Source organism: Pygocentrus nattereri, chromosome 16, assembly GCF_015220715.1.
Source record: "Pygocentrus nattereri isolate fPygNat1 chromosome 16, fPygNat1.pri, whole genome shotgun sequence".
NCBI lineage: Eukaryota > Metazoa > Chordata > Actinopteri > Characiformes > Serrasalmidae > Pygocentrus > Pygocentrus nattereri.
The window spans coordinates 22,634,613-22,655,313 of NC_051226.1; the positions used below are offsets into that span (position 1 = coordinate 22,634,613).

The 20,701-nt window shown below is 39.8% G+C and overlaps 1 protein-coding gene across 2 annotated transcripts; it reads right to left on the reverse strand.

The window, feature by feature from the left end:
• Positions 1-985: 985 nt before the first annotated feature.
• On the reverse strand, positions 986-17,195 carry coro6 (coronin 6). Of its 2 annotated transcripts, XM_017704428.2 has the most exons (11): positions 17,061-17,195; positions 14,453-14,652; positions 9,521-9,643; positions 7,254-7,383; positions 6,963-7,141; positions 5,833-5,952; positions 5,627-5,731; positions 5,375-5,520; positions 3,847-3,904; positions 3,444-3,671; positions 986-3,201 (listed from the first exon to the last, which is right to left on the reverse strand). In XM_017704428.2, the coding sequence occupies exons 2-11, from the start codon at positions 14,648-14,650 to the stop codon at positions 3,079-3,081; spliced, it is 1,410 nt and encodes a 469-aa protein (XP_017559917.1). In that variant the 5' UTR covers positions 14,651-14,652; positions 17,061-17,195; the 3' UTR covers positions 986-3,078. The 2 variants fall into 2 exon arrangements, with proteins under 2 accessions (XP_017559917.1, XP_017559915.1); XM_017704426.2 differs by lacking the exon at positions 17,061-17,195 and having other exon boundaries at positions 14,453-14,680.
• Between the last annotated feature and the right edge of the window lie 3,506 nt (positions 17,196-20,701).

The window sequence follows — 20,701 nt, forward strand, 5'->3', positions numbered from 1 at the left end:
TTAAAGTGCTTTTTAGCAATCAAGACCTTTTGTTTTGGTAGTTTAGTAGTCTTTTGTTGTTTGGCTCACCTGTCCTGTGGCTCATCTTACCCCACCATCACCATTCAGACAAAGCTGCTTTACACAACAGTTAAGGCTTACTTCTGTGCTTTTTTCATCTAACACATCATAGCTTATGAGCATCAACTAAAAACTGAAATTGCACAAAGAAAGTGGGAAAGTGATTTTTTAAAGTAAATTGCATTCCTTCTGTGTTCTCATCTACCATAGATTGTATAGAATGATTCCCTGCACCTGAAAACACCATGACGTCGTGGCACTCTTACAGTGCTGTCCCCTATTCATTGTTTGGCATTAGGAAATATATTACTGTTAGAATTATTCTAGAACTACCTGCTATTGGAACTTTGATTACCTTTTATTTTTATGGTGCTGTTTAGGAATGTAACAAATACCTTAAGCCACCGCACATTTGAGGCATTTCCATGGGCCACAGTGTTGCGGCAGCACCTCATCAGGACACACAACTCCAGGTGTTTCGTTACAGAAGAAAAAAATGTAATTTTAAGTTTGGACAGTGTCTCAATGTATGGTGGTTGTATGATAGGAGACTGATAGAGGGAGGGAGAGTGACCTGGGGCTGGAGTTCTGGGTGACTTCTGCCTTGGAGGTATAAGGCCAAACCGTCCCTTTTGGACAGTGGTGCTGACAGAATTGCGGAACACAGAGGAGATGGGGTAGTGGTGGAGTTTATCACGAGAAATAAAAAGTAGGGTGTTGGAGTGGAAGAAGGAGGGATTCCAGGCATGAATCCTCCCCCAAAATGTCAGGAGCTATTCCATAATGATGTGTGGGGACACCAGAAACTTTTATTTATTTATTTATTCATTTATTTTTACAAAAAGATGTTTTATTGATATCATTCTCACAAATGATCTGCTACAGAAAACACAAAACTCAACTTTTTATGTCTTTGGTTTTGATATTTCGCTTTTTTTTCATATTTTATTCATTTTTTAAATAATATTTACATTTTAAAATGTATAACCAGAGCCGCATGAGACATCTTTCATGTTGGTCAAAGATGGACAGGTAGGGCTGTGTGAGTCTGGATGCAAGAAATGAAAGGGTTGCTGTTTAACACAGTACTGTAGGAGCCACAGCAAGAACACGTTTCAGAAAGTAGAGATGCTTGGGAATCCGTTTGTACTACAAAGATACGTCCTATAGCTATTCGGGTCTATCATAAATACACCTTAGGTTTCTCTGCATGACAAACATGCTGAGATGACTTGTAATGAACTGGCAGACATAAATGATGTACATGGGTCTTTAAAGTATAGCCTGCTTTATTTCAGCCTAAAGTTCAATCTTACTCATTGAGCTGTCTCAACCTTCACCGCTGTATTTACATTTTGGGCTGTGTGGTCCAAACCGATTTCACTGTAATGCATACATGAAATCTGAGACTCCTTTGTTTCTGGGCTTTATGACAGTTGTTGTTTAGTTGACTCTTAATAAGGTCTGCCATTTTACTGAACTAAGAGCTGCTGTATCAGATGTTCATGAATGTAGCAGTGTTCTACGATAATGCAGTAAATACATCACAAGCAAATAAGACGAAAAAAAGAGGAGCCTGCTCTAACAATCACACCCCAACAAACTGTCAGTAAACTTGAGTTATTCACACTAGTAAGTTAGTTTAATGGGGATGCCTGATGGTTTTACATTGAAGTATTGTTGAGCAGCAGAGTAACAGCAGTAAAACTACACACAATTTATTTAACACTTGGAATATGCAGGGGTTGTACACTTGCCATGGCAATATACTATCAATTTAGAAAGTGCTTCCCAGATTCCCAGCTTCTTCAATTACTTAAGCTTTGTTTTCCCATGTAGCACAGCACTGTGCAAAAGTCAGAGACCACCCTTTATTTATTTCATTTCCAGTCAAAACTGCCATTAAGTACAAGTTATTCAAGTTTCAGGAGATAATTCTAAGGAGATTAGGTATAATATAATCCACTTGCATAAGGAAGGAGGAAGTCAAAAGGAAATAAGTTAAAAACTTATTTCCCAAACTGGAATTAAAATTCTGATTAAAAGATGTAGAGAAAATGGGACTCACAACCACACAATACCACCAGCAACTGTTGCCGTCAGATAAACAGTACTTAAAACTTTCAACTCTGAGAGAGAAGAGAAAGTCAAGCTCCACTCTAAAAAGTGATTGTCACTCCTTTCACTGTGAGAAGGCACCTTAACATAAGGACGAGTAGCTGACAAGAAGCCGTTATTGTGGAAAGGAAATAAACAGAAACAATTGCAAATCGAACCAAGAAGCGGCTGGTGTTCTTGGAATGATTGACTGACGACCCAGAGCCCAGACCTCAACATCAAATGTGTGAGGGATTTCTTGGACTGGGAGAAGCAGAAAATGTAACCAACATCTAATACTAAACTTTTGTGGTGTGGAGATTTCTTAAAAAATCTGAAAGCAAGTCACTCAGGAGAATGTAAATTGTATTTGTTGAAGCTTCTGTGAAATTTTCTGAGAAACATGTTTTTCCCCCCTCTAATTCGGATACCTAATGGCCTTTTCGACTAATTTTTGATTCATTTTGAAATCAAATGATGAAGTGTGGTTTCTGACTTTTGCACAGTATTGTATATCTGGGTCAACATAGTTCTGGAAGGTTCATACAGTGGCTCCCACAAAGAACAGGTCAGGTCGAATATGACTATTACAAAGAATTAACTATTAACTGCAGGGGAAATCTATAATTCTGTAACATTATTCAAGTTCACACTCTTGTAGCTTATGTGCAGTAAATGTCCTTTAAAATTATAGAAACGTTTGAAAAGATGCTGTAAAGCTTGACTGATAGCATTAGTAAGATCCATCATTTTAACTTTAACTATTGCTCATTGCCTCAATAACAGAAGCTGTAAGGAGTGAATGCACTTTAATAAAAACTCAGTTAATGCTGTGGTAGTGTGGTATACATGAGTGCATCTATTAGGAGTTGGTAGGGATTGGGCAGTGTGTACAAGGATGACTGTGCTTTACTGAATCGGTCAGACAGTGCCGTTGGTGTACTTGGAGAGTTTATTCTCTAAGTCACAGATTCGCTTCTCTTGAGAAAGAACTGTGGCCTTCAGGCTTTGAATTTCCTCCACAAGCTTCTCCAACAACTGAGGCTAGTGAGCAGACAGGAAACAGGAGAACAAAGGTAGAGTAAAGAGTAAAGCAGAAAGAGATGGTAAGGGGAAGAAAGACAGGAAAAAGAAAAAAGGATTGGTTTTAGAGACAAGAGTGGAGAATGAAAAGGTGCAGAAGAGAAGCAAAAAGAAAAAGAAAGCAATTGAGGGGCAGGATAGATCAAGCTTGTGAAAGAGCCCTATAGCTCTGAAGGAAGGTGATAGAGAAACAATGTACTCACTGGCAAACTGCTCCCGTCAACAGCGGACAAGCTCCTGCGAGGTGCAGGTCTAGAGTCCAAGACGTTCTTCTTAGACACTTTTAGCTCTCTGCTCTTTGGTGGAACATAGCCATCCCTCAGGGAGATCAAGATGGGGTCCTCATCTCGGCCATCCAGCCACTCTTCAGGCTCCAGCGCTGGGTCTGGACCCACCGTATCTGGGTAAAGATCATCCTGGAACAGATCCGACTGGCAAGAAGGTAGACAACACATTAAACAGAACAGCCGCCATTATGGGTATCAGAGTTCAATGAAGACTGGGTAAAAGCCTTAAATTGAGCTGCTCCTGTGATATTTCAACATGAATCACTTCTGTTTTTGTGCTTAAAATACTACTGAGTTGTGATTACAAGAAGACACTTACCTTTCTAGGGACTGTCATTATGATAGGCTCACATTTCCTTTCATGGAGCTTGAACAACCTGAACATAGAGAATCAAAAGAGGGTTTAATCCTGAGTGAAACTGTACCATTTGCTGATGTATTTTTAATAATGTTTTAAAAAGACATCTCTTGTATTTGGACTTACAACTAAAATGCTAAAATAAAAACACTTCATACACTGAGTTGCCAGTTTATCCTGTATGCCTTATAGTGTATGCCTTAAAGTGTTTAGAAATGTATAAATTCTACAAAATGCTGAGCTTGGTCAGTAATGACATGCAAATATGCCATGCTGTTCAAATGTTCTTCAAAGAGTTTCATAGGCCATACACATCACACTGCCACCACCAGCCTAGGCTGCTGACGTCAAACAAGATGGCTTCATGGAATCCTGTTGCTTGAGTTAAATTCTGATCCTTTCATCAGCGTGATGCAAACCTCCTCCAACCAAGTAGCTTTTTCACACTCCGAAGCAGTTCGGTTTTAATGTTCCTGCACCCAACCAAAAAATTACTTTGTTCTTCTTCACTGACAACACTGGTATCCAACATGGTGTTTCACTGTTGTAGCCTGTTCACAGGGTTGGTAGACTGATAAATCAATTTGATAAGTTATTAATCTCAGCATTACTAAACTCCTTTTAGGCATGATTGAACTGATTAGTCTCCTAAGTAGGTTCATGAGTGATAATCTTAATACTGATGTACTGGATGTGTGTGTGTTTCGTGGCAAGTTGCATATGTGTCTTTAATTAAAAACCACACAACTTCCCATTTTATAGTCAAATTTGCAAGATTTTTTTAAAATGAGGATTTGAAGAATTGTTTGAATCCATGAGATGGCAGTGGGATTATGGGAGCAGCGGTAGACTGAAGCAGGCAATGGGAGGCAAAAAAATGTTTAGAATTTTGTAACTTAATTGAAATAAGTGAATTTTCCATGAAATGCAATAACAGAAAAATTACATGAAGAAAACTGACCACCAGTATCAGTGAGCAGTGGACAGAGTGAATTAAATACAGATTACAACAGCAGATTTTTTTTCCAGCAAGTAATCCTAACAAGTTAGTTATTCTATTGACAGATCATTTTGCATGTTTTAACCGTTTCTTTTAATTAAAACAAGTAAAAATATCTGCCGATAGAAGATCATTTTACCAAATAAATTTACTAGAAACAAGCAAACATCAAGAAAGAGGTTGAATAATCTAATACATATTGCCATTAATATAACTTTTTTTGCAGTGTAGAACTGATAGGCTTAGCTCCAACTATCATGCCATCACTAAGGTCACTCATTTTGCCTGACACTCAAATGAACTGGTATTATTAATACTGGTGTCTCTGATTAATACCACACACTGCACTCATGTGATATGATTTGTTGGACTGTATAATTTACATAAATTACCAATAAACTGGCAACTCATTGTAGCTGCACTGCCATGCTACAGTACATTCACCCAACGAAACACCTACTCATATGTAATCACTCAAGTCCGTCTGACCTGGCAATCTCACACTTGCTGACGTCCACTCCTCTCTTGGGCATGAAGCCCATTCCTCGCTGTGGCTCCTTGCTACTGTATGTGCTGAGGTAGTGCACATAGGGAGGCTCCTCTGTAATCTCAAAATACCGAATGCTGCTGTCCCCCTGGAAGCAGTGAGACAGAGGAAAAATAGAGTCAGGCTGTCACACATTTAATACTGTGCATTCAATTAGAATTATTCTTACAGAATGCTAATCTGCTGACACTTACTTTGCCACACAGATATACCATGCTAGTGTCTGGATCATAAAATGGCAGTAAGACCCCATTACTTGTGTCCAACTCCAAAAGTGCAATGGGCTCCTCAAAATTTGTCTACAGAGATAAAAAATGAAAATTGACGACGTGAATTTTGTACATTGAGAAATACATTAAAATATGATTTGACCCAAATATGCAGAAAGTGTGTGTCTAACCGGGTCCCAGAGGCCAAGCTCTCTCTGGCTCATCCTGGTGAAGCCTGTGGTGAAGATGTTGCCCTCTTTGGTGAAGATTGCTCTCATCGGCCTGATGCCTTCATGTGGTGACAGTCTCTCCTGCAGGAACACAAGACAACGGAGCTCAGAGCCACATAGCAGAAACTGTCAGCAACATACAAGCTGGTGATAAATGACAAAACTACTGTTTTGAAGACTTCCCACAGTTGTTTAAATATCAGTTAGGGCAAGCTGAAGGAGTGGGCACCCTTGATTTGAGTTAACAATGTTATCTGACATGTGGCCATTACAGATTACATAATTACAAACTAGCATATTGCAAGCTAAACATCTCACCTACCATCATATATATGGAATAATTAATGCCCTATTACTATTCTTTGCTAATAATAAACACACATATAAAACTTTTAAGCCCTATTTAAACTAACATGTCCATCATGTTACTGTTCAAATTTGTTGGTAATAAGCAGGCATGTTCAACCACAGCAAATGTTGCAGACGCCTGTCTCATGGTGCAGTTCTGGGTTAGGTTCTAGACTGTGGCCTGGCCACATATGGACGTAATGTGTGTGGGGGGTATTATTGATTCTTGCATAACATCAACTTTCCAAGATACTATTGGTTAAATGTAAGCTGCCTGGACCAAATACAACTCACATGTATCATTTTTTCTTTATTATTTGTTTACATATCCCTCTCAATAGCAGCTGCTAAGGAAAAGACTATGCCAGTCATCTATTCATTATCCTACTCCTAGAGTAAATGGTTGCCTATTTCAGTTTAATTTGAATGTATGTGTGCCTATTTCAGCATTTCATCTGCTGTTGCACTTGACAATACTAGAGAAGAAACGACGCATGCAAATAATGTTTAGTTCAGAGAGCTTATTTCCATGTGTCTGGCGCTTCACAACAAATGCTACAGTGACAGGCCTGAGGAGAGCAGTATGCTTGCCACTTCAAAGTGATGACCCTGCTGCTCCAAGTTCAAGTCACTCAGGCCAGAAGGGTTCAATCCCAGCACTATGGTGCAACAGAATTAAAAATAATACAATCTACGTGAATTTGGGCAGCCACAAGATCCTTTCACTCGCTCTCCATACTCACCGCCACCACCTCTCTCTTCCTGGGGTCACAGACACGAAGACGGCGGTCTTTGCAAGTGGTGCAAAACAGGCTTCCATTGTAGTTCCAGCTGACGTTATAGATGAGGTCTGGGTGATCATCCATTGTGATCAGAGGCTCTCCAGTGCCCACATTCCAGATGATGATCAGATTATCACTGCCTGTGATATTTACACATTTATAACTACAATAAACTAGTTTCAGAATTGTAAAAAGTCAATACTGATAATAAAAAAGCAAAGATGAGAATGCAAAAAACAAAAGGTCCCACACCGGCAGTGAGGAGAATGTTGCGGGCAGTGGGATGCCACTTTACAATGCCCACGCGTTTGGAGTGTCCCTCCAGCACTACAATCGGCTCGCTGATTGGCCGGCATGGAGTGTGGTCAGGAATCTGCCATACCTGCCGAACATGAAAACCACAACGTCACACTGAAAGATGCACATAGAACACTTTCTCAAAGAAAGCTTATGAATTGAATCTATTATTACAACTCAAACATAAGAGAAGTGGTGCAGCAGCTTGCAGTTTATAACAATCTGTTATAGAGAGATAAATACCAGTCTATCTTCATGTATTTAATTAGAGTAAAAAGTCTAAGTTTTACGATCGTGTCTAGGCCTTGTCTCTGTGGAACTGACCTCTTTGCCTATGAGCTCAGGGGAACCATGTACTATGAATTCCTCAAGGTCAAAGTAAGGGCTAATTATGGGCTAAATATGTTCTCTGAGCTCAGTTGAAACAAGCATGTGTTATATGAGTCTTTTCTTGAACAACACAATGCAGCTAATGAGAAATCACTGCCAACCTGCTACACATCTTTTGATACAGCATTGTGCAGCCCCTTAATGTTACCAGGAACATTAAATGAATGTTGTTTAAATATGAGCGCAGGCCCACTAGAAATAACAGCTGCAGTGAGCCTTCTGCACCAAACATGCATAGAATGCATGCCTTTTACATTTGTAATGTAATGTAAGACGAAGACATTAACATCTTGAGATCTGTACATCATCTCAACCAACAGAGTTTAGATGAGAAATATAAAATTATTTTAAATAGTTCACAGATATACAGGGTGGGAAATATAATATTTATTGTTATAAATTATATTTATTACATGATGATGTGATTTTCTGAGCATCAGTGTCTTCAATGCTTAAGGACAGCATGTTCCAAGGACAGCTTAATTAGTCATGATTTTTGAATTTAGTGTAAAGAGGAACATTGTACAAAAATCATTGTATTTTCAGTTTTTCTGTTGGTTCTTTTTTGTCTGTTCCAACTCATCACACGTCAAAAAAACTGATGAAATGGTGATGCGAGAACTGCGATATTATTTATTTGCCAAATAGCCCACACTTGCTGTCAAAATATGTTTGACATACATATTAGAGATAAATTCATTACAGGTACAAAACTGGGTATTTTTATTGGGCCAATATCAGCAGAAATCGCTGGATCAGATAACAGAAGGAAGAAAAGAATCAGACGCGACTGAGTCACAATTTTAGTCTAAAATATGACAGAATTGCAAAGTCAGTCACATTATAATATCAGCAACATGATAACATGGTATGATATTTTAGCAATAGAACATGGGGATGTGTTATCTCTAATAATATCACTTGCCTTCAGCTTCAGCTTCACCTTCAACACACAACCTCATTTCTTTTACATAGCAGTTTGGCAAAATCAAGGAAAAAGTAAAGCAAAGCCCTAAACATTGTAAACATGCTTTAATCTTGGCAATTCCTTCGTCAAAAAAAGGAAAAAATAGTCCTTGCCAAAGCCATAAACCTGTGACAATATCAACTTCAGCTCAGCTTTTTCAATTTTGGCTAAATTACTCTAAAAGCTGATCCAGTCAGCCTGTACAATAAGCCCATCTTGTTCACTGACTTGGTATGTTCAACCAAAAATTCAGTCTGTGTGGTCAGAAATATCTGTGTAAAACATTTACATTATATAAAATATTTCCTTATATAGCTTTGGTTTCAATATCAGTACTGGTATCATAAAAAATGCTATTGTGTCATCTTTAACACATACGTTATGACAAAAATGTAGTGAAGAAGAACCACTTCAGCACTGAGTCAGGTTGCTTAACTATGTATGCAAGTGTGTGTGCATGTATGCATGTGAAGGATGGCGTTATGTGTAGGCTGAGTTCACATTACTCAACTTTACAGAGTCCTCCTGCGAGCAGATCCTGTCTGCCGTCCCATACGTTCATATGAGCCAGTTCTGGCTATGTACATTCCACTAACATATGTTTATAAATACCAGCCTTGTTTCATGCCCCCTTAGTGCTAGTCACCCTGAAAATATGTTCTCTATGATCTTTTCTTCCAGTGTAGGTAGTCAAGTGTGCAGTGAACACATGGCATCCTTTCCTGAGTGCTGCAACAGATATAGGCAGTACAGCTATACAGGTACAGCCATTGTAACAGGAGTTCTATTCATAATGATATGTACTGCATAATGTTTTACCATTGTGAAGAAGTTAGGTAAAGATAGGATGAAAGGAACAAACTACCATAGTAGTAGTGTCTTCAGAACCACTGGCCAGGATATTGTCATTGTGGGGACACCAGTCAATATCCAGGACAGGCCCAGAGTGTCCTATGACCAGGGGGTAGTTTTTGTCCACACGGCCCACCTGCAATGTACAACACCTAACATAGTAAAGATGAACAGCAGACAACAGCATCACCACCTAAATGATGTCATATTTAAGCTGTATACATTTCTGGAGCTGTGTGTGTAGTACAAAATACAGCTAGTGATCAATGAGACATAATCATTGTAAAGTGTTACATTAGGTAAATACTTCACATTACATGCTCTCATCTACAGCCATTCACATCAGTAGTTAATGCAACATTTGGAGTCTTGTCCAAGACTTCTTGCTGGTACTGCACTGATATTCTTTCCTGAATGAGGTGCAGAACCTTCTGTTTTCTCAATGTGGAGTGGTGATGTCATCCACTGTATTAGTTATTTGAATGAGTTAAAAGTAAGGAAAATTCCTACTGCGTGAGCGTCAGTGCACATGTGAGCTAAAAAAAGAGCACAAAGGTATTGGGTGAATTCCGATATCAGTATGCTGATTTTACATTTTCCCATTTAGCTGCAAATAAATCCATATAAGTACTCTGTACTCTGCAGTCTAGTCATCATCATTTACACCAGGGGTGCCCAATTCTGGTACTGGAGATCTACCAACCTGGAAAGTTCAGATCCAACACACCAGGCACTGATATTCACATGCCTCTGAAAGCCTTCAGTACCTGGATCAGATGCAGGGTGGTAGACATCCCAGACCAGGACTGGGCACCCCTGATTTAGACTGACATTTGGATGATTTTTCTCTCAAAGTACAAAACTGTGCAAATGACACCATTCATTTGCTTAATTTCCAGTGAAAATGGCCTTTGAGTAGAAGTTATAAATGTTTGAGTATAAGGGAAAAAAGGAGAAGAAAGCGGAAATTGCACAAAAGCCTCGCTTTCAGTTTTTCAAAGAAATCACAATAGATGTTTTTCACACCTCCAAAGTTGAGTTTTAGAAGGTAGCATTTCCTGCTTCTCACAATTCAAATAATCCTGAACACAATCAGTGATGTTGAGGTCTGGACTGCAGTGGTCAGTCCAGTGTTTTGAGACTCACTGCACTGAGTTGCCCTCTCACCTATGGATTTTCTCATATCTGAATCAACAGTGGAGTGTACTGAAGGCTTTCATCTCTAAGACATACAAAAACTACTATCTCTTAAAGATGAAAGCAAAAAGTACTGTTTATCTGATGGCCACTGTTTTGGTGGTCTACAAGGTCTTGCACAGTTGTTAAGAGATTCATTTCCATCTACAGTTTTAGAAACTCTTGCTTTTTTACTTTCCCTTCCTTATGCAAGTGTATTATTTTATATCTAATCTCCTCAGATATCTTTCCTGTAAAATGAATGACTTGTACTTATAAATAAATAAATTGTGCTCACTGACTTTTGCACAATACTGTAATACTAGCATTTTTAAAACAACCAGAAAACAAAAAATCATTAGTTCTAAGCATCACCTCATTCAACAAGGTTCAGACAACATTAAGAAAAAATTATAAATTATAATTACTTACAAATAGTTTACTGGTGTTTGTCCATCTACAATAACATACACTCCATCAAACATAATCTTCAATGTACATATGTATAGATCACAGTATGGCCTATTGCATTATCTTTACAATGTTTGGCACAGAGCAGTGTTCAGATTCAATCTGCTTCAAATGTTTAGCTGTGATCAGAGTCTCAAAGCAACATTTAGGCACTTAGCTTTCATTTTTGATGGCATCAACAAGTCTCTACTTTTTATGGTATAACTCCCCACCCCAGTTGTCATAATTCCAATTGCTGTTCCTGTTTCTTCCCTGGATTGCTCCTCCTCCAGCCACTCCCCTCCCTCCCCTCCCCACACTAGACCAGTGTGTATTTATAACCCCATGACGAGGCGATGAAAAGGGAGTTTTTCTTTCGACCTGCCTGGGACTGGGCGCAGGAGAGAAGGCAGGCAGGGTATTAATAGTGTGTCTGTTCACCCCTGCTGATATATGCTCATGTCTCTGTGTAATGAGTCTGAATATATGGCTATACTAACAAACTCTTAACACTTACGACAGACCCTTCCCTAAACAAAGGGATCTGCATTTATACTCTAAATGATAAGCAGATAATTATTATTACCAAATAATCCTCTAATATGGACACTGGTCTGCCATGGACATCAGAAAATAGCCAGCTTCCATATATGGGACTGTAGAAACATTATGAAAAACAGTTCTATTATTTTATTTTAGAGGTGTATAGGTCACTTTAAAATTAAATTATCAACATGCCAGTTGTGTTCGTCTAATCTTGAATGTCACTTCTTCTCTTACAGTAAATAGACTAAATGAAATATTAATCTTCCACTGCTCAAATTCATAATCGAGAGACAAATGAGTTAAAGAGGCATGGACAAGCATAAAGGCATGGAAGTCTCCTGGTGAATGTGCAAAAAAGGAAAAGATATAGTTAGCATCTGCTAACTAAATGCTACGACTAATCATGAGACCAACCCTAAGGAGGAAAAAGTCAGACTGTTTTTAGAAGTGTCAAACAAGGCAATTTTTAGCAATCCACCATGGTAACTAGGATGGGCAACAGTTCATATGCTAACTCTTCACAATTTACACATTCTAGTAGCAGCACAACTGTGAAAAAGGCTGAAAAAAGAAAAAGAATGATACTGCCCAAAAATATGGATATTATATTTCCTAATATTGCTTTGATCATAGTAATCAAGACCAAATTATATGACAACACCATAGATATGTTTGCCAATGCCAGTCTAGAAGATTCCCAGTGGTGCACAATTTTGTAAGAAGTTGATTCATTACATATTAAAATGTAAACTGTCAACTGTTCTTTGTTAAAGGTCTTTTTAATCAGACATTTAAATGAGACATCACTCCCAACTAAAGATTCAACTCAGGCATGTTAGAATAAGAACAACAGCAAACTGTGCCATTATGTAAATATCCAGAACTAAGACTGAAGAACACTGCTCTCAACACCAAGTTCAGTGCTGGACACACTGTATGTCCAGAGGTTTGCAGACACCTGTTTATGCAACATTTTTTTTCTGAAATCAAAGGTATTAATACAGAGTTTGTCCCCATTTGCCTCTACCCTTCCAGGTAGGCTTTACACTAGATGTAGGTAAGGTTTTTTTATTGCACTTAGCCATAAAAGCATTAGTAGTCAGGTACTGATGCTGGGAGATTAGGTCTGGATAACAAACACCACTTCAACTCATCAACTCTTCCTAAAGGTACTAGATTGATGAACCTCATGACTGACGTTGCCTCTGAGGCTAATTATATTATATATATACACTGCACTAGAAACTACAATGAACGGTCAGTTAAACGCAATTTTCTAATGACGGTCACTTCTTAAGTACACTGAAAGTTAATCTGACAGGTAAAGCCTCCGGTTTTGCTCCTGTTTTGGCTTCATTAACTTAGACATCATCAATAAAAAAATCTGACTGAATATATTTCCTTTGGGTGTTAAAAACCAACTGCTGGGATAGGCTCCAGCTCCCCCCGTGATGCAGAAGGATAAGCGGCTTAGAAGAGTGTGTGTGTGTGTGTATGTGTGTTCCAAACCAAAACATAACTAAAAAACAGGACTAATACCACAATATTTGCATGTTTAAATACAACAGGCATGCTGACTCCACTGAATAACAACAAAGTACACATTCCAGACATGTATTGTTTAGTTCCCAGACAGCATTAGGCCATGACAGCTTCTGGAATACACAAAACATGAGTATAGCATAAATGGTTAAATCTAAAACAGCTCCACTTTGCTGATCTGGAGTCAGTCCAGCAAAAAGAGCCAAAAGATTTAAGTGTCTTTAAGAGGAACTTATTCATATGACACTATAGAATTTGTTGCCTACATTTAAAAGTTATTCGCAGTTTGCACTTGCATGTCCTCCAGTGTTAAATGCACTGGCGTATATGGCATTGATCAACTACATACTATATATAGCCTGGAGGAATAAAACAATGTAGTGTTAAGTCCTTTTTGACCTTTCGAAGTCACCACAAGTATTTCACATTTCTCATAGCTGTACAAAAACATCCCTAGTAGGGAGAACTTCGTGGGTGGGAAGTTCGTGGAAGTTCGTGGGTGGGTAGCGCTGTCGCCTCGCAGCGAGGGGGGCCTGGGTTTGATTCCCCGGCCGGGTGATCAGGGTCCTCTCTGTGTGGAGTTTGCATGTTCTCCCCGTGTCTGCGTGGGTTTCCTCCGGGTTCTCCGGTTTCCTCCCACAGTCCAAAGACATGCAGTCAGGCCAATTGGATATGCTACATTGCCCCTAGGTGTGTGTGTGTGTGAGTGACTGTCTGTTTGTCTGCCCTGCGATGCACTGGCGACCTGTCCAGGGTGTATCCTGCCTTCCGCCCGATGACTGCTGGGATAGGCTCCAGCACCCCACCCGCGACCCTGATGGAGAAGCGGCTTGGAAAATGGATGGATGGTTGGATGAACTGACCAGTTAGGTGTCCACTTGATAATACTATGTTCAAGTTATCTTAAAAAGTGCCAGAACTGCTTAATGCTTAATGAAAAAATATTTAAATAGTGAGGGAAGAGTGTCCTCAATAAGAGGCAATTGAGATGAGCTGAGCTCATGCTTCTGAACAAATATATTCACAGCTACATTCATGTCAGTGAATGAATATTCGTAGTCAATGACATTTACAGCATGAGTTCAACACATTTGTTGCATCCACAGGTTCTTCTTCTAAAATCCCTTCTAAAAAGCACTTGCTTTCATCAGTTTGACTCTAAGCTCAACCTCTGAGTGCACAGGAACTCATTGTTATTATTACTTTATGCATTGTTCTCTTATCTTCTTACCTTTGACAGAGGTAGAACCAAAAAGGCCCCTCCTCCACTGGACTCCACTATAACAGCCAAAAACTTTGGGTTGACTGCACAGAAGGAGCTGTCCCATGTCACCTTGGAAACTCGAATGTCATCATAGCTCTGCTCTGCCTTCGCAGCCTGTCCAAAAACATGCCGGAACTTACTCTGGCGCACAATACTGCGACTCATCACTACAATAAGGAAACAGAAAAGAGACATCAGAGAGGTTAAAAACAATGTTGACATTTTTTAATGAAAGTAATGATGAAAATTAGTCATTAGTACCACCTAAACATTTCAACATTTCTTCATTTGCATTGTTGATATTAAATGTGACACTGCTGTTGACATCTCATTGCCTCTGTCTGCTTATTACTTTTATTATTCACGTCCAGGACTTACTAATAAAACATGATTAGTTATTTACTGAGTGATGGATTTTAATTGCTAATCCATTCGTGCAGACATTTTAAACCCTCACTGAAGTATGGCTGAATCAGCACCATAATGACCAAGAGGACTTCCTTTGCTAAGCAGGAGCAATCAAAATGCACTAATTGTGCTTAAAAACACCAGATCTATGACAATTTTGCTCTTTTCCCTGCTAAAACTTGATTTACTCCTCATATGCAACATCAACTTTTCAGTCAGCATCAGACTGAATCCGAGTTTACTAACAGAGTACTACAGAGCTTTGGTGAGATACTGTTATTAGAAAGCCTGTTGTAGAAGTAAAATCTGAACTGTCAGGTCCTGGCTGGAACTACCATGGGTGTAGAAGAGGTAGTGTTGAATAAAAATAGCTAATTGTGAGTCTCAACAGTAACTATTTGCATATTCAAGCATTGGTCTTGTCTTCACCATTTATTACCAAAAGGTTTTACCACGTAAGATAACTCATTATGCCATTCATAGCATATTCACTAGTTAATAATCAACTCAAGCAATGGAATTCTGGTATGGCAACATCCTTCCACTGACAGTCACATTACAACTACTTGTGATCATCTTAAATGTACTCTTAAGTCATGAAATTATTGATCAGGGATTAAAATAGAGTACACATGATGTAGGACTTGCTGCAATGACCAGACAATTTGCAAGTTCGGACTGTGTCTTTAGCATATGGTGGTAGTATGAAAACTGACTATAAGGCTGAAGACTCTGAGAACTTTTGAGTTTTGGACAGCTTCTGTTTTGAGCTAGAAGGTCAGATCCCCCTTTCCCCCCTCATTTCTTGATGAACGGGGTAGAACTGAAAGATGGAACTTAGGAACTTGGAGGAGATGAGGTGGTTTTGCGGCAACTGGAAACAGAATGTAGAGGTAAAAAGGACTGAAAGTAGGAGGGACCTCAGACATGGTCCTCCCCCTAACTGTCAGTTATTCTCTCCATTTTGTATAAAACAGTAGAGCCTGGATCATGTTTTCCCATTTGTTTATGTAAGATGAATATGGCCACAGCTGTTATCTGAGAAGTCTAAACCCTGACCTGAATGCAATGTGTGCACTTTTGATCCAATATGCATATCCTTATTTCTCTCTCAATGAACAGGCCGGCAGTTTCTCCATACCTGCATGAGGCCAACATGTGTTCTATTCAGTGTACATTGTGAGTACAAGTGCAGTGAAATGACAGAGCGCTGAACAAAGCAATACAGTTTGACAGGATGCCAATACGTGCCCTTATGTTGTTGTTGCTGCCTAGCTGTCACACTACTGTGCTAAGCCATCATGAAGTTATTCCGGGAAGCTTCCCAAGACCACAACTGACAAAAGCAAACAGGACACACATTCTGCATCACTAACACAATCGCACCCTGAATAACTTGCCCAGGGGACAAACCATGGACAAGCTTTAGCTGGTGAACGATGGTGAAGTTATTCTGGTAAGCCTTTCTGATTTATATTTAGACGTAATAAACAGCCAGATTAAAGACAAGATGTGTGTAAGTGATATGCTGCTGCCTTTTTCCAACCCTCAGCAGTGACACACTTATGAGCCACCCTTGTAGCGGAACTGGGTCTGCTGGAGCCTGATTCTGCTGTAGAAGCTGAGTCTCCTTAGACTGCAGCAACTTCCAGCGTTCCAGCCGGAGTGTCTTCTCTCTGGAGAGAAGAGCCCCTCTCTTGTGTCTCTAGACAGAATGACACGGCCATTTTCCTAATATAGTCATGCTAAACTGCCTCTCACTGCCCCCAACCCCCCACCCCATTTCTCCCACAGGACACAGCCAGCCTCTTACTGTGGGTCAGTCTGAGAAAGAGACCATCATTTTCCCCACTAAGGAAGAGCAGGTTTCCACAGCCACACAATACCCTCCCCTCTCGCACACACACACAGACACCCACCTGCCCATTAGCCATAAATACTCCTGTGCTAAGTCCTCACCGGCTTTGCCTGGAAGCACAGCGGGCTCCATTAGAACAGCCCGTCAATGTGAAACCCCGAAAACAACTGCGCAACCACGATGCCTCCAGAGCTCGGGAGCGCGCACGGCGTGACGAGGCAGTATTAAAAGAGCTAATTACTGAAAAAAGACTTTCCTTTAAACGCCTCTCATACAGCCATTCAGAATAAATGAAGTCGCTCGGATTACCTCAGTACTTTGGAGGAATACACAGCAGGACTCGCTTCTGAATTCTCCCTCTGCTCCGCGCGCTCTCTCTCTCTATCTCTGCCTCTCTCTGCTGAACGGCTCTTCTGCTCTCCAGTTTGTGTCCCTTCACTGTCTCGCAAACTTGGACGAACTCGCGGGACTCCAGTGCGAGTTCCACCTACAGAAAAGAGAGAAGCAGACTGTGGGGGTCTGGAGAGGAGGGGAAGGGAGGGGAGGCGGGGGTCAAGGCGGTCCTGTCTATTTTTGACCCGGCTCTGTTTCTCCCATCGCCTCTGACAGGGCTATAGATTGCAGCGGGAGCGAGCGGCCAGGTCAGGTGACGGCGCGCGACAGCACTGCCATACTTTTGAATGATATTTGTCTTTTCTACCTGAGGACCGTTAGGATTTGGAAGTAAAATAAAAGTTATATACAAGTTTTATATATTTTTATATATAATAAAAACTCAATCTAGCATTCGGCTTTCCGTGTCAAACAACGTGGGAGCCGCGCTGGGCGGTATTGATCCAATTCAGTATCAGGATATTTTTGTCAGTTATATCGCGGTATTTGATGATACTCGACTTTTATAAAGTTAATGGACCAGTGTTTCTTGGGTACTACAGCGGTAACGTGAGGGAAGACGCCCTCCATGATGAAGATGTCCTCTTATTTTCTCTCCTGACCAACTGACAGTGCTGGACAAAACACTTTGAAAATGTAGTGATGGCTGAAAACTAAGTACACTGCACTGAATGTATTCAGTAATGTGTTCCCTTACAATATATAAGTGACATATTCAGAATACTTTTAGAGTATGTATTAATTAGGGACATGGGGGGAAAAATAGTTTTTAACTTTCTCACTGCTCCTCGCTGCTACTGGTTGGCAGTTTTCATATTATAATTATTCTGTTAATATGTTTCATGACTAATTCACTTTAAACAAAGTTCTAAAATTCTCATTTTCTCTCTCTCAAGGCTGCCTTCTGTTCACTGCTTCTCGCAGAGCTCAGTGACACTAGAGAGTAATAACTGATCACATTGGTTTATCAGTCTGCTCAAGCTTTAGCAGAGCTCAATGACACTAGAGAGTAATAACTGATCACATTGGTTTATCAGTCCACTCAGGCTTTAGCAGAACTCAGTGACACTAGAGAGTAATAACTCATCACATTGGTTTATCAGTTTACTCAGGCTTTAGCAGAGCTCAGTGACACTAGAGAGTAATAACTGATCACATTGGTTTATCAGTCTACTCAGGCTTTAGCAGAGCTCAGTGACACTAGAGAGTAATAACTGATCACATTGGTTTATCAGTCTACTCAGGCTTTAGCAGAGCTCAGTGACACTAGAGAGTAATAACTCATCACATTGGTTTATCAGTTTACTCAGGCTTTAGCAGAGCTCAGTGACACTAGAGAGTAATAACTGATCACATTGGTTTATCAGTCTACTCAGGCTTTAGCAGAGCTCAGTGACACTAGAGAGTAATAACTCATCACATTGGTTTATCAGTCCACTCAGGCTTTAGCAGAGCTCAGTGACACTAGAGAGTAATAACTGATCGCATTGGTTTATCAGTCCACTCAGGCTTTAGCAGAGCTCAGTGACACTAGAGAGTAATAACTCATCACATTGGTTTATCAGTCCACTCAGGCTTTAGCAGAGCTCAGTGACACTAGAGAGTAATAACTGATCACATTGGTTTATCAGTCTACTCAGGCTTTAGCAGAGCTCAGTGACACTAGAGAGTAATAACTGATCGCATTGGTTTATCAGTCCACTCAGGCTTTAGCAGAGCTCAGTGACACTAGAGAGTAATAACTCATCACATTGGTTTATCAGTCCACTCAGGCTTTAGCAGAGCTCAGTGACACTAGAGAGTAATAACTGATCGCATTGGTTTATCCGTCCACTCAGGCTTTAGCAGAGCTCAGTGACACTAGAGAGTAATAACTGATCACATTGGTTTATCAGTCTGCTGTGGCTTTAGCAGAGCTCAATGACACTAGAGAGTAATAACTGATCACATTGGTTTATCCGTCCACTCAGGCTTTAGCAGAGCTCAGTGACAATAGAGAGTAATAACTGATCGCATTGGTTTATCCGTCCACTCAGGCTTTAGCAGAGCTCAGTGACACTAGAGAGTAATAACTGATCACATTGGTTTATCAGTCTGCTCAGGCACACATAACATGTCATAAGGCATTCATAAGGCATTATAAACATGGTTATAAATATTTACTAAAATCACACTGAATTACATTTTATAGCCATGTTTATTATACATGTTTATTATACATCATGCATTGTTAATGTAATGCATTGTAAGTAGTGATAATATGTAATACTGTCAGTACCATAGAAGTCAGTCCCAACTTGGCGATTGTAAAGACAAATACAAATATAAGTTTATTTACACCTTAGGATTGCTAGTATTTTATGTCTCACCACTGGTGCTGTCAGGGCTGGTGTCTTTGGGGCTTTAGTCCTGAATATTCAGATGCTCCAAACAGGCTGTCCAGCCTAGAATTATTGCTACAATGTGCTTTTCTTACCCAGCTCTCTCACTTTAAATGTTACATTATATCACAGCATAACAAGTACCCATCAGCCCCTCCCCTGAACCCCCTCTGACATCACACTGAGCATGAAGTTACCGTGGAGTGAAGGCCTGGAGAGGGAAAAGTGAGATAGTAGAGTGCCATTATTGTAATTTGTTTCCTCACTGGTTCTAACATCAAGCACTACAACCCTTCACACACTTCATCACTACACTACAGTAATGCTAATTCCTGCTAGCATTGGGGGTTTCATCTGGTCAGAGGAAAGAAGACAAGGAAAGTTGGTGGTGGAATGAGGAAGTCCAGGAGAGTATTCAGATGAAGAAGGCAGCTAAGAAAAAGTGGGATAACCAGAGAGATGAAGGAAGTAGGCAGGAGTACTGTGAGGCTAGTCGCATAGCGAAAAGAATGGTGGCAAAGGCAAAAGCTCAGGCCTATGATGAGCTGTACGAGAGGCTGGACAGTAAAGAAGGAGTAAAGGACTTGTATCGTTTGGCTAAACAGAGAGATAGAGCTGGAAAGGATGTACAGCAGGTTAGGCTGATAAAGGATAGAGAGGGGAATGTAATAGTGAGTGAACAGAGTGTTGAGTAGATTGAAGGAGTCTAGAAAGTGCTGCCAAACCTTTTTTTTTTAATTTTCACTGTATTTCCAAATGGCTAACATTAGCATTGCTTGCTAGTCATAGTGACTGTGGGCTAGAATGAGCCAACATTTTAGCAGTCTTGCTGGAGAAGAGTTGTACAGCTCTACAAAGGCAAACCACCTGATTTATTGTCATACAATATACAAAATGACACAAAATAACACTACTACTACTATTACTATTAATAATGCACCTACCAATAAAATTTGAATACTACTTTTTTTTTTTTACCTAAATTTGAAAACCCCAGTTGCCCGTTACTGTCTGAACATTTCATAATGAATGGACTAACTGAAAAATACTGGTAATAAAATCTAATTATATTATTATTATTTTTTTGTTCCTCTGTAAAGGTTGCCATTTTGCAAATAAATAGTCTTGTTTGGAAAGTAATGATATATGTGCATCTCAAATGATGGACAAATCTTT

Bases quoted from the DNA above. Each gene is read 5' to 3' on its own strand.
- coro6 (XM_017704426.2), bottom strand. From the start codon at position 14,680: ATGTCTCTTTTCTGTTTCCTTATTGTAGTGATGAGTCGCAGTATTGTG. The intron at 9,644-14,452 runs GTAAGAAGATAA...TGTACATTGCAG, and splicing joins TGGTTCTACCTCTGTCAAAG to GTGGGCCGTGTGGACAAAAA. The intron at 3,672-3,846 runs GTAAGTGTCTTC...CCTTCTTGCCAG, and splicing joins TAATGACAGTCCCTAGAAAG to TCGGATCTGTTCCAGGATGA.